Here is a 12,999-nt window from a genome sequence, read left to right on the forward strand (position 1 = left end):
ACACATGGAGACCTACAAATCATTGAATGAGATGCTCAGGCTGATGACTTTTATCCACCAAAATCTTCATAAGAATATGTGTAATTGTACAAGTCCATTCATCATAGCACCAAGCCTCATAGTCCTTTATAGAAAACAGTCAAATAACAGAGTCCAGTTAATTCCTCACATATAAATTATGTCATTTATATCTTCATTTATAATCAATAAATAAGTGTACATCATACAACTGTTTTTTTTTACAAAGACCCTGTTTAACAAAGCCACACCGATGTAGAAGCTACATAGATAAAATATCTTTCGTACTACAAAATAACATTTGAGTAATTTTAACAGTTTCCTTAGAGCTCTCAGTAAAAATCAGACATTATTAAGTCCGGCTGTGACAATAAAATAAACAGTAGCATTAACTCTGTTAAACATATACTCTGGAAAAAAATAAACCTCTTCTACTGTCCAATCCCAGACACTGCATGGACCCAGAGTTAGCAAACTGCCATTCCCTCTTGGTCTTTGGCAAATATTCCCAGCATCCACCCAGGTAGCCACCCAGGGCTGCACCTTTGAGAGCTATGGCTGGGGCTGGAGATACCCCTGACAGGGTTCATGTCCACCCCAGACACATTCCACACTGATGTGCCAGACTTTGGCTAAAGGGATCCATGTTTGGAGATGAGTGAGAAATCCCCAGTGGGGTTTCTGGGCTTTTGTGTTCTGAGTCCACGAGGGGAACAGGGGGAAAGTGGATGAAGCAGCCAGGCCAGCAGCTGGACTTCTGATTAGAGAGAGTCCCCCGGGCTTTGCCCAGATGTTGGCTTCACTGCAGGACAACTGAGCCGTAGGAACCTTCAATGACCATGCTCACATCTTGTACACATGCAGTTTAGACCACCAAACTCCCCAAGTCTTACTTTCTGTTAAACTAAACCCCTTTTGCAAAGGCACTGGGTTCTGGAAAGAGTTGAGTTGGAGTTCAGGGAAGCAAACTACCAGGTTCTGGAACTCACTTGGCAAAGGAACATTTATTTTCAGCAAAGGTCACTTCCTATGTACAAAACCCACCTATGTCACCTGCCCTTGGGTTTATTTCAAGCAAGAAAGATGACTACTTTATAATGATGCTTTTTTGCCTGGAAGAGTCGCTTTTGAGGGTGCCAGGGATGGAACCTTGGGCTCCCCACACATGGAGCCAGAGCTCATGCCTGGCACCCTTTCGAACCGTAGGAGGTTTTGGAAAAAGAGGCTCTTCAACTTCACACCCAAAGGGGAAAACTGGTTCTTCAAGGAGTCAGAGTGAAAGTGTGCATGTATGGAGGGTCCCCGATGCCCAGGTGAGCCTGTGCCACAGTGAGACAATGCCAATGCTTCAGGCCAGCCCACTCCTCCAAGGTTCTTCGAGAAAAGGGGCTTCCAAAAGCAGGCAGGCAATGGGAACCTGACTTTCCTCCCAGCACAATCTTGCAGGGGGAGGCACTCCAAATGATTGGTGGGAGGGGTGCTGGACAAAATGATGGCTGCAGCCCATCGAGCAAACCTGTTTGTTCAAAACTTTTATTGCTTCTGTGATAACGCAACTTGATGGCTTTTAAAGGTCCAGCCAAAGAAAGGACTGTTGCTTCCTCACCACAAGTGCCAGCTTTGTCTCGCCCTAAGCAAGATTTGCCTTCTGAAAGGAGAGAAATACCACTTGCAGTTCTGAGAATCATGTGTTGGAGGTGGTGAGTGGCTAGGTGGTGGGCCAAGTTAAGCAAAGTCCTGAAGTTGACTATGTTAGATACTGATCTGTGGTGGTGATGACTGGGCCACACTTGGCTATGCTCAGGGTTTAATCCTGAATCTGCACTCAGGGAGCACTCCTGGTGGTGCTCAAGGGACCATATGAAATGATGAAGATAGACCTCGGATTGACCACGTACAAGGCAAATGCTCATTAGATGCTGATTTTTCTGTTCCTTCTTTGGTTGCAAACACAGGCTAGCATGAGAATGTGGGGTTTCTCTAGTCAGATATAGGGAGTCTGAAGGGAGTGAAGAGTGCCAGCGAGTGCAGGGAGGTAAGTGGAGCCTGTGAATAATATTTCCCCCTTCCCTGCTCCAAGAATGCCTGTCCACAACTTAAAGCCCATATTCCCAAGCAAAGGTTCTTTTTTTTTTTTTTTTTTTTTTTTAATTTTGACTTGGGGCTATACCTGGCAGCACTCAGCAATTACTCATGGCTCTGTGCTCAGCAATTACTCCTGGCAGGTTCAGGTGACTACATGAGATGCCAAACCCAGATCGGCAGTGTGCAAAGTAAACACCCTCCCCACTTCGCTATCACTCCAGTCTCTAAAGATTTCTTTTGTAAGCCTTGGAGGCAGGCAGGGTAGGGACCCTAAAAGGAAAAAGATACTGGCTAGGGCTTCTTTTCCTTCCTTCCTTCCTTCCCTCCCTTGTGACATCACCACTGGGCTGTGGTCAGGGTCAGCCCTAAATTACTTGACCCCAAGATCCCCTGGCAGAAGGCATCAGCTTAGATGTGGGACAATCTTAGGTGGATGTGAGTGGTTGGGGAGGAGGTCCGGAGAGTCAGGGACAGGGAGGTGGGTTCTGTGCTCAGAGAGGGGCACACTGATAACCCTGAGCACCTCCCAGAGTCTGAACACATGGGCAAGGGTCCTATTATCAGGCCCACAAGTCAGCAGCAGGTATCTTTTGGGCCTGAAGAACAGGTGAATGAACCAAAGACCAGGCCAGTCACTGGGAGCAGGGATTGAGTGCCTCCTTTTCTGACATCTCCCATGGTTTAAGGTGGAACTGAGGAAAACAGGGGGGCTGGTCAGGGCTATCCAGGGAGGTGGCAGCAGCTTTAAGTGCTGTTTTTGGGGGGGGGCATGGCAGTGCTCAGGGATCACTCAAGGTAGAGCTTGGGGGAACTCTATATGGAATTGAACCCAGGTCAGTTGCCAGCAAGGAAAGTGCTCTCTACCTGCTGTACTAGCAACCTGGCCCCTCAGGGGCATGCTAGTGATTATTTTTCCCTAAAAGTGGGACAAAGGCCCAATAATTTTGGGGTCTCTGAGTCAGAGGCAAAGAGACACAGGATTACAGGCAGAGTTGGCAGGAGGTGGCCCCAGATGGCTGTGAGCCCAGCAACAGTAGACCCTGAAAGTGCCCTCACATCCCCAAATAGGAGCAAGCATCCCTAGCTGACGAGATGTACATGTGGTATGTTTGTAGCTCGGTTCTCCAGACAAAACGGGAATTGGGAAGTGGTTCATGGGTCTGGTGGCCATCAGACCAACTGGGGATTCCCAAGAGCTTTCTGGCCCTGGAAGAGTGAGGGGTTCCAAGACTCTGGGGGCATTGCCCCATTGTTCAGACCACCTCACCTGTAGCCTGGTCCCACACACAGGGCACTGGGTGAGTACATCTCCGCCTCAGCCTCCCTGCCTGGTGTGTCTGGCTGAGAGAGAGCCCAAACTGGCAGTTTGGAAGGATTGTAGTACTGTGGGCCAGAGGTGCTCCATGTTCCTTTCAGGCTCCCCTCACACTGGGGACTTTGCAGGTGATGCAACGACTATCAGCATATGAGCATGAGGTGATTCTGACAAGCCCCCATGTCCCCCGTGACCAGCTCTAGCCTCACTCCCTTGAGGGACAGGCCAGAGGCCTAACTTTCTAGGCTAACCTGCTAGGGGTAGAAGCACAGGCCCAAAGTGATAAATCTCCACCATAAATAGATGTGCAAGGCAAACGGTCTCCCTGCTATGCTATCACAGTGGCCTCTTTAGCTCCTTTTGGGAGAAGGTGGAGCAGGACTCTGTGCTTTTTATATGGCTCAATGTGGCACCAAGTTGCACTGCAGGCTACAGAGCAGGACCCTACACTGCCCTGGATTCCCAGCAAGCCCCTGAGAACAATGAACCACCATCCAATAGGGCGACACAGGCAGCTGAAGGCCAGTTAAGTAAGGGCTCATTTCTCCCCTAGTGAAACCAGGAGCAGATGGAGGAGATGCTGCTTCTGTACAGCCTCCAAGATGGAGCAGAGACAATCACAGGGAAGAGAAAGAAACAAACAGGCAAGCCACAAGTCACTGTCAGGGCAGAGGGAGTAGGACGGGGCATCTAGTCCAGGCACCCTAAGATACACCCATAGCCACCAGCTCACCACAGCCCAGGCAGGAGCAAGAATGAGACAGAAAATAGTGATGCCTGGATTTTGCTAGAGGTCAGGACAGGTGTGTCTCTTGATCAGGTACCACTGGGGGAGTCTGAAGCAGTTCAAGGTGTGGCCCCCTCAACCTGGAGCTCACTTTGGGCTCTACAAGGAGGGGTGCAAATAGTACTTGCTGCACTGGGGCAGTGTGCTCTGGGCACCTGCCGGGAAGGGGGCACTTTGTACTCAGGTGTCCGCTCTACAAAGTCATCAGGACACTGCCCAGGCAGAGAGCTGGCCTAGGACACCTCTCTTTCCCAAGCAGGAGTGCAGACAACTCTGGAGAAATCATAGGAGGCCTGCAAAGATGGACGTGAGGCAAGGGGGTCCTCTTCCTAGATGGCCAGGGGGCTCACGTGCCGACCAAAATTGGGGCTAATGCACTGAAAAGGGGCTTTTGAGGGACCCCAGGCAGAACCCATGCCCAGGAGACGTCCAGGCAAAGAAGGTGGCTGGTGGAAAACAGGAAGAAGGCGAGTGACCCAAGGAACAAGTGCACTACCGAGTGCTCTGAGAAGTGAAAACAAAGCCCAACATCCAGGACAGATGGGAAAGAGACAGAAGCACAGTAGAATCTTCTGGAAAGCGAGAGGGTTAAGGGAATAAAGACACAGTCTGAAGGAGGACTCAGCTGTCGATCACAGCTATGGGTAAGAGGATAGAGAAATTGAAAGTACAGAATTGAAAAAAATACTTTTTCAGAAGGCCAGGACAAGGCTCCCCATTGGGGGATCTAACAGCCTGGGATGGTTAAGAACACTGCAACAAAGGAAGGGTGAGAGGGGAGAAAGGCCACAAAGAAATTTCCGTGTGATAGTACAGCTATAGGGCATTTGCCTTGCACATGGCCAACTCAAGACATATCCTGGTTCGATCCCTGGCATCCCATATTGTCCCGAGTCTGCCAGGAGTGATTTATGAGTGCAGAGCCAGGAGTAACCCCTGAGCACTGCCCAGTGTGGCCCCAAAACACCAAAAACAAAACAAAACAACAACCCCACAACCCAATAAAAACAAAACAAGAAATTTCCATCACCAAGCTGGGAGACAGTGTGAGGGATCATTCTGCCCAGCCCCATAGGGCAGAAACTGGACGATTCAGCCCATTTCCAAGTGGGCTGAATCATAAACCCAGCGGCGGGCCTGGCCTGGCTGGGGTTCCAGCTCAGAATGGAACTCCAGGCCCAGTATTGACAAACCAAGCCAAGCTGGCCCAGGAGGCAGTGATGGGCCCAGGCTCATGAGTTGGTGTGTAGGTGTCTAAACAATCTTGGTCCACCCAACACCAAGGAGAGGGGCCACAGGCAAGCTTGGGATGGGCTGGAGAAATGGCATGGAAGGAGGGAGATATTTGTTCAAATCAAAAGGCCGGTCTGGGAGACAGCTTCGAGCACCTTCAGGTGTATCCCCAGTGGCCCCCAAGATGGAAAAAAAAAAAAAAACTAACTAACTAACATAAGCCTGGGCTGCAGAAGAAGAAGAGAGTAGAAGGAGCACAGAGAGGGGAAGAGATACTTTAGGAGTTAGAGATGGAGGCAGCTGGTTTTCAATGAAACTTAGACAAGTTGGAGCAATACAATGGGAAAGGTGCTTGTCTTGCACAGAGCAGATCAGGGTTTAAGCCCTTATCCCACTCTACCCTTCACCCTTCCTTGTCTGGTTCCCTGGACCCTGCCAGGAGTGATCCTCGAGTACAGAGTCAGGAGTAAGCTCTGAGCATCATCTCCTCAGAGAAAAGCCTTCTATGACTGCCCCACACTCCCATTGGACAATCAGTTTGCTGCCAACCTGATCCAAATGATTTTGCAACATCCAGCGGATGATGGCTGAAACAATATTACACATCAACATAGGTGAGAAAGGATCTGGCCAAGGGTTTGTTTATGAAACAAGGTTTCGAGTCACAAAACGAAGTCATTCACATTCTGATGGGTTCTTTTCTGCTTTGTCAGGACTGACTTAGGGGAGGCTTGCATAAGAGATCTGGTCAGCAATGTTGAATCTTCTGTACCTGTCCTTGGAAATGCCAGCAATGCTAAGACACTCATCTTTGTGACAAGCTTTCACAAGGGAACTTCTCCACATTCTTAGCTGATTCTGGACTGGATGGCTTGACTACACTGATGGGTTTGATTAGAGGCACCAAGGGGCTGGGTCTGAGTTCCCGCCTGCACCTTGGGTTTCTAAGACTCAATGGTGCACATTCCTTTGGTCAGTCTAGGTGGCTTCTTAAAACAAGCCAGGCCTATCCATGTGACCTTGATCCATCCAACTTACCTCAATCTGGGTGCAGCTGGACAAGAGGCTCCCTGAGAGTGGGAAATAACACAATCACCCAGAACAAGCTTGCAGAGGGGATGGGACAGGGAAAAGCAGCCACACTCTGGCCCTCGGTGATGCAGAAAGAGAGGGATGTGGAAGGAGCCCAGGACAGAAGGAGGAAGAGGGCCCATGCCTGTTCCCAAACCACTCATCTGCTTGGTTTCTCTAAAGCATTCTAGAAACTTCTCTGGGCATAGACCAAACAGGTAGGATGTAGAGCCGTACACTGAGTGTACCTGAGGTCTTCTTGGGGCAGTGATCCAGTGAACCCCACTCCTCAACATACCACTGCTGAGTGCCTCCCCAAACTGTGCTCTGCCTTGGGTCTTGCTGCAGCCTGCGGGGCTTGGAGAAGGCTACAGGCTCAGGATAAAAGTTGGGGTGGTAGTTGGGGTAGGCTGCGTGGGGTAAGTAGGAGGGACTCCATGTTAGCCACCATTCTGCTTTCAATCCCTTCTTTAGGTTACATCCCAAAGAATTCAATGGAAAGTTAGATCTCAGGGGCAGAAATCTGAGTTTGACATCAGGGCAATCAAAGCCAGTGTGAATTAAAATGTACCTTATCAAAATACCCCTACTTCATGTGCCCCAAGTAAATCAGAGTAAAAAAACACCTCCTCCACTGAGTCCAGCCACAACCTTTACCTCCAGCTTCAGCGGGATTCTAATATACACCCCAACACTGGTGCAGCCTCAAAGCTCTTGCTTGCACAAACACCCCCTTCTTGGAGGAGAATAAATCCATTCTCCTTCCTGAGAGTCCCTGCTTCTACCCTGACCATCATCTGAGGGGTCACTGACTCCAGTGCCATTAAGTCCCAGCCACACTGATGCCGTCCCCCTTGTTCCCCAGATAGAGTTAGGAGCACACATAGGCCCCTGAGTGAGCCCTGAGTTCAGATGAGCCAGACATGAGCATGCTTCAGACTTACAGAGAAGCAGGGTGGGGAGAGGGAGGGAAGGAGGCTCAGTGACTTGCTCCAAGGTCCTCCGCTGCCCACCAGAGTATCTGGTCCACACCCAGAGCCCAAGGGAGGGAGCAGGGCAGGCCCAGGGGCTGGGTCCCACCATCTTTATTGCCAGGCCAGGCTCAGAGTCTGCTGCCGTCCAGCTGCGGGAAGAGCAGCAGGCAGTATGCCAGCAGCCAAAGGAAGAGGATAAAGTACATCATGTCGGGCTGTTGCACCAGCTGTGTTAGCGAGTCGTTCCGTGGGCCCTGGCCCTCCTGCACCATGGCTTCCCCAGAGCTGGTGGCATTCCTGCAGGAGGAGAAACAGTGCAGCAGTTACAGGGAGGCCTGGGCCTGCGTGTTCGATTCTCACCCATACCCTCAACCATGCTACCCTCAACAGTCCCCACCACCCTCCTCTGCTAGTACCGGATTCTGGGAACATCTACCCAGCTCTTCCATCAGCATAACACATCCCAGAGGTACTTGAGCCAAACTGGCGCACCTACAGCCATGTGAGCACTTTGAGAGAGCACCAAGACCTGGCCACCCCCGTCCAGACTTTTCTTCAAGATATCCTAGTGCCCTGGATGTGGGGTGACTGCAGACAAGACTCTCAGGAGAGTAGACTGTCTGAGGGTGGGACATTTTATTTCCTTCTGTGCCTCTCCGCTCAGTTGTTCCCTAAGCAGTGACAGAGGGCCACTGACAGGGGGTCATTCCTGTGACACTCAGCTTGGTCATGCAGACCTGGAAGTTTGCTGCTGCTCCTGGCAATATGGTATCATTCAAGGCCAGCAGAGGTGATGTCACCTACTGCCAGTGGCACTTGGGGAAACATGAGATCAGCAGCAACTTTTGAGCTCTCTAGAGAGCTAAAGAAAAAACTTTCAGCTTCCACCACCTCAGAATCTTAGTTGGGGGATGAAATAGACATTAAGACAACAACCCCATTCACAATAGTGCCACACAAACTCAAATATCTTGGAATCAACTTGACTAAAAATGTGAAGGACCTATACAAAGAAAACTATAAAACTCTGCTCCAAGAAATAAGAGAGGACACACGGAAATGGAAACACATACCCTTCTCATGGATTGGCAGGATTAACATCATCAAAATGGCAATACTCCCCAAGGCATTATACAGATTTAATGCTATCCCTCTAAAGATACCCATGACATTCTTCAAAGAAGTGGATCAGGCACTTTTGAAATTCGTTTGGAACAATAAACACCCTAGAATAGCTAAAGCAATCATTGGGAAAAAGAATATGGGAGGAATTACTTTCCCCAACTTTAAACTGTACTACAAAGCAATAGTTATCAAAACAGCATGGTATTGGAATAAGGACAGGCCCTCAGATCAGTGGAATAGGCTTGAATACTCAGAAAATGTTCCCCAGACATACAATCACCTAATTTTTGATAAAGGAGCAGGAAATCCTAAATGGAGCAGGGAAAGCCTCTTCAACAAGTGGTGTTGGCACAACTGGATAGCCACTTGCAAAAAATTGAACTTAGACCCCCAGCTAACATCATGTACGAAGGTAAAATCCAAATGGATTAAAGACCTCGATATCAGACCCAAAACCATAAGATATACAGAACAACACATAGGCAAAACACTCCAGGACATTACAGGCATATTCAAGGAGGAAACTGCACTCTCCAAGCAAGTGAAAGCAGAGATTAACAGATGGGAATATATTAAGCTGAGAAGCTTCTGCACCTCAAAAGAAATAGTGCCCAGGATACAAAAGCCACCCACTGAGTGGGAGAAACTATTCACCCAATACCCATCAGATAAGGGGCTAATCTCCAAAATATACAAGGCACTGACAGAACTTTACAAGAAAAAAACATCTAATCCCATCAAAAAATGGGAAGAAGAAATGAACAGACACTTTGACAAAGAAGAAATACAAATGGCCAAAAGACACATGAAAAAATGCTCCACATCACTAATCATCAGGGAGATGCAAATCAAAACAACTATGAGGTACCACCTCACACCACAGAGAATGGCACACATCACAAAGAATGAGAACAAACAGTCTTGGCAGGGATGTGGAGAGAAAGGAACTCTTATCCACTGCTGGTGGGAATGCCATCTAGTTCAACCTTTATGGAAAGCGATATGGAGATTCCTCCAAAAACTGGACATCGAGCTCCCATACGATCCAGCTATACCACTCCTAGGAATATACCCTAGGAACACAAAAATACAATACAAAAACCCCTTCCTTACACCTATATTCATTGCAGCACTATTTACCATAGCAAGACTCTGGAAACAACCAAGATGCCCTTCAACAGACGAATGGCTAAAGAAACTGTGGTACATATACACAATGGAATATTATGCAGCTGTCAGGAGAGATGAAGTCATGAAATTTTCCTATACATGGATGTACACGGAATCTATTATGCTGAGTGAAATAAGTCAGAGAGAGAGAGAAAAACGCAGAATGGTCTCACTCATCTATGGGTTTTAAGAAAAATGAAAGCATTCTTGCAATAACAATTTTCAGACACAAAAGAGAAAAGAGCTAGAGTTCCAGCTCACCTCAGGAAGCTCACCACAAAGAGTGATGAGTTTAGTTAGAGAAATAACTACATTTTGAACTGTCCTAATAATGAGAATGTATGAGGGAAATGGAGAGCCTGTTTAGAGTACAGGCGGGGGTCGGGTGGGGAGGAGGGAGACTTGGGACATTGGTGATGGGAATGTTGCACTGGTGATGGGTGGTGTTCTTTACATGACTGAAACCCAAACACAATCATGTATGTAATCAAGGTGTTTAAATAAAAAATAAATAAATAAATAAATAAATAAATAAATAAATAAATAAATAAATAAATAAATAAATAAATAAAAATAATGAATCTTAGTTGGGGACTACCATAAAGATAAAGGCTCAATTTTAGCTGGGTTGAATGGAGCAATTCCTTCTGTTGTTATTTGAGAGCCAGATATGGTGGTGCTCGAGGCTTACTCCTGACTCTGTGCTCAGGGATCACCCCTGATGGGACTTAGGGGACCATATATGGTAATGGGGACTGAACTCCAGTTGTCCATGAAGCAAGCCCCCTATTTGCTACACTATCCCTCTAGCCTCCCAGGAATTAGCAGTCTTTCACTTTGCAGAGGGCAAAGCCTGCTTCTTGCCTGTCAGATCAAAGGAAGCATGTTAGGCTATTGTAGTCACCCATCCCGGGCCCTTTGCATAGGGTAGGACTGGGGTCATGCTCTGATGGTGTGTGGAGGCCCAGCTTAAAGCTGCATCCCCAGAAGTGCAGAGTCTTGGCCTCTGATGGTGAAGATGGGAGCTGAGAGCCACCTCCAACCTACACTAGGTCCTGGCCAGAAAGGGGCAGGCAGAGGGCAGCAATGCCTGGCCCAGTCCAGGGTGGGCAACCTGGCAGAATCTACTTTCTCCAAAGTGTTTCTAAAGAAACCCACACCCTGGAAGGTGACTCCTGACCTTACATGGTCACACCTGCTGAAACCTGGGGCACACGCCCTTCTCTAACCCACAGGCTCCAGACACCTTCCAGAACCCACCAGAAAGCCTTGCCCTTTCCATGAGCCTCCAGCCAGAGAAGGAAAGCAGAGGGTGGCTGCCTCTAGGTTTAGAAATCAGAGGGTAAGGTGCCAAGGATGGCCTTAGATGGCCAAGGAAAAGTGAGATGCTGAGGAAGTAACAAAGGCGACTCTATTTTGATTGCCTACATCCTTCTGAGTCAATTTCAACAAGTAGCAACAAGGGGGGTGGGGGGGGAATAGACACAATGGGAGACATAGAACAGTGGGGAGGCTGCTTGCCTTGTATGAGGCCAAGCCAGGTTCAATTCCCAGCACCCCACAGGGTCCCCTGATCCACAGGAGTAATTCCTGAGAGCATAGCCAAGAAGAACCCTTCATCATCAGGGTGTGGCCCCCAAACAAAAAATAAAATATTGGAGCTGGAGCAATAGATAGCACAGCAGGGAGGGCATTCACTTTGCATTACGTCACTCAGGTTCAATCCCTGACAATCCCATATGGCCCCCTGTGTCTCTCAGGAGTGATTCCTGAGCGCAGAGCCAGGAGTAATGCTTGAGAACCATCAGATGTGGCCCGAAAACAACCCCCCCAAAAAACCCTAAATGCCCACACACCAAGGGGTGAGAACAATATTACAGTAGGTAATATTTTTCTTGTAGGTGACCAGCCTGAGTTTGATGCCCAGTATCCCATATGGTCCCCTGAAACTGGCAGCAGTGATTTTTAATCCTGAATGCTGCTAGGTATGGCCCCCAAACCAAACCCACCCCCTAAAAAAACACCCAGAAACAATAAAAAAAAAACCTAACACCAAAGAACAATAACGGGGGGGGGGTGTTTGGTCACTTTCTATGGGACCAGCATTGTGGTGGGGAAGAAGAGATCTCTGGTGTCTGAGGATTCAAGCAGGCACTTGAACTCGCAACCATGGGACCTGGGACTGAGGTAATGAGCTCTTTTACTAGTGTGTCTTTCCATCTGCTGGAGTGTCTTTCCTGACCAGGACTGTGGGTGAGTGGTGCAACGACATCCTTATTTAAACACCACTGGTTGGCACCAAGGCGATCACCCAGGGTGGAGGCTCAGGACTGCCCCAGGAAGGGTCTGAGGCCTTTACGACCTGAGTGTGCCAACCAAAGACAGCGCATATCTACCACCTAGAACTCTTAACCGTATGGGATACTTTCATAGACATCCTGGCTTGTTTGCTTTCCCTCTTCATGTCTGCTCTGATGCCATAACACTGTAAAGTCAGCTCACTGAATTTCTGAGTATTGTACCTGTAGTGACGACACAGAACCAGCAGTGTGTCAGTGTGGGGGGGACCCCTATTTCTGCTGGGGCACAATCACGCAGTTCTAACTCTGCTGGGGCCCTGGGGTCTTAGGTCACCTTGTCTTTAAGGGACCTGGGTTCTTCACCAGTTAAGATTTTTATTTTTGTGGGGTCTTTTGTTTAGTTTTTCAGAGCACACCCCTAACAGGGCTCAGGGAACCCTATGTGGTGCTGAGAATTGAACCGAGGTTGGCTGTGTGCAAGGCAAGCACCTTAACCAACTCTTCTATTTCTCCTATGTCTCAATATTTTAAAAGTGGGGGATTCCTCAGCAGTACTCAGGGGCCTGGGTCACTCCTGGGGATGTTTAATCCATCAGTGGGAAGTTCCAGCATGGACCTTGGGATGTGATGATACAATTAAGGTCCAACAGTGTGGGGGAATGAGGACTACACTTGGCATGGATGGGAGATGGGACACAGGGAGGGGTCCCAGGGTCACACTAGATGATATTCAGGGCTCTCTGAGGTGCTGGATTCTTAACTCAGTGTTTGGGAAATTGTCTACTGGGTATCATCTCTTTCAAGAGGGGGCTTCATCTAAGCCCTGCACAATGGCATGAATTCATGGCCATTTCCTTCCCACTCAAGAAACCCCATGTCAACTCAAGCTACTGAGATAGTAGGCATGAAAGCCAGGGTGGA

At 48.5% G+C, this 12,999-nt stretch overlaps 1 protein-coding gene across 1 annotated transcript in view; it reads right to left on the minus strand.

Moving 5' to 3' along the window:
* Window positions 1-7,579: 7,579 nt before the first annotated feature.
* Window positions 7,580-12,999, minus strand: part of CLMN (calmin) — an 88,462-nt gene continuing 83,042 nt past the window's right edge. Inside the window, exon 13 of the mRNA XM_049769778.1 lies at window positions 7,580-7,780. Coding sequence (XP_049625735.1) covers window positions 7,612-7,780 — 169 coding nt within the window. The 3' untranslated portion in view covers window positions 7,580-7,611. The remainder of the gene's footprint in view (window positions 7,781-12,999) is intronic.

Source organism: Suncus etruscus, chromosome 3 (assembly GCF_024139225.1).
Source record: "Suncus etruscus isolate mSunEtr1 chromosome 3, mSunEtr1.pri.cur, whole genome shotgun sequence".
Lineage (NCBI taxonomy): Eukaryota > Metazoa > Chordata > Mammalia > Eulipotyphla > Soricidae > Suncus > Suncus etruscus.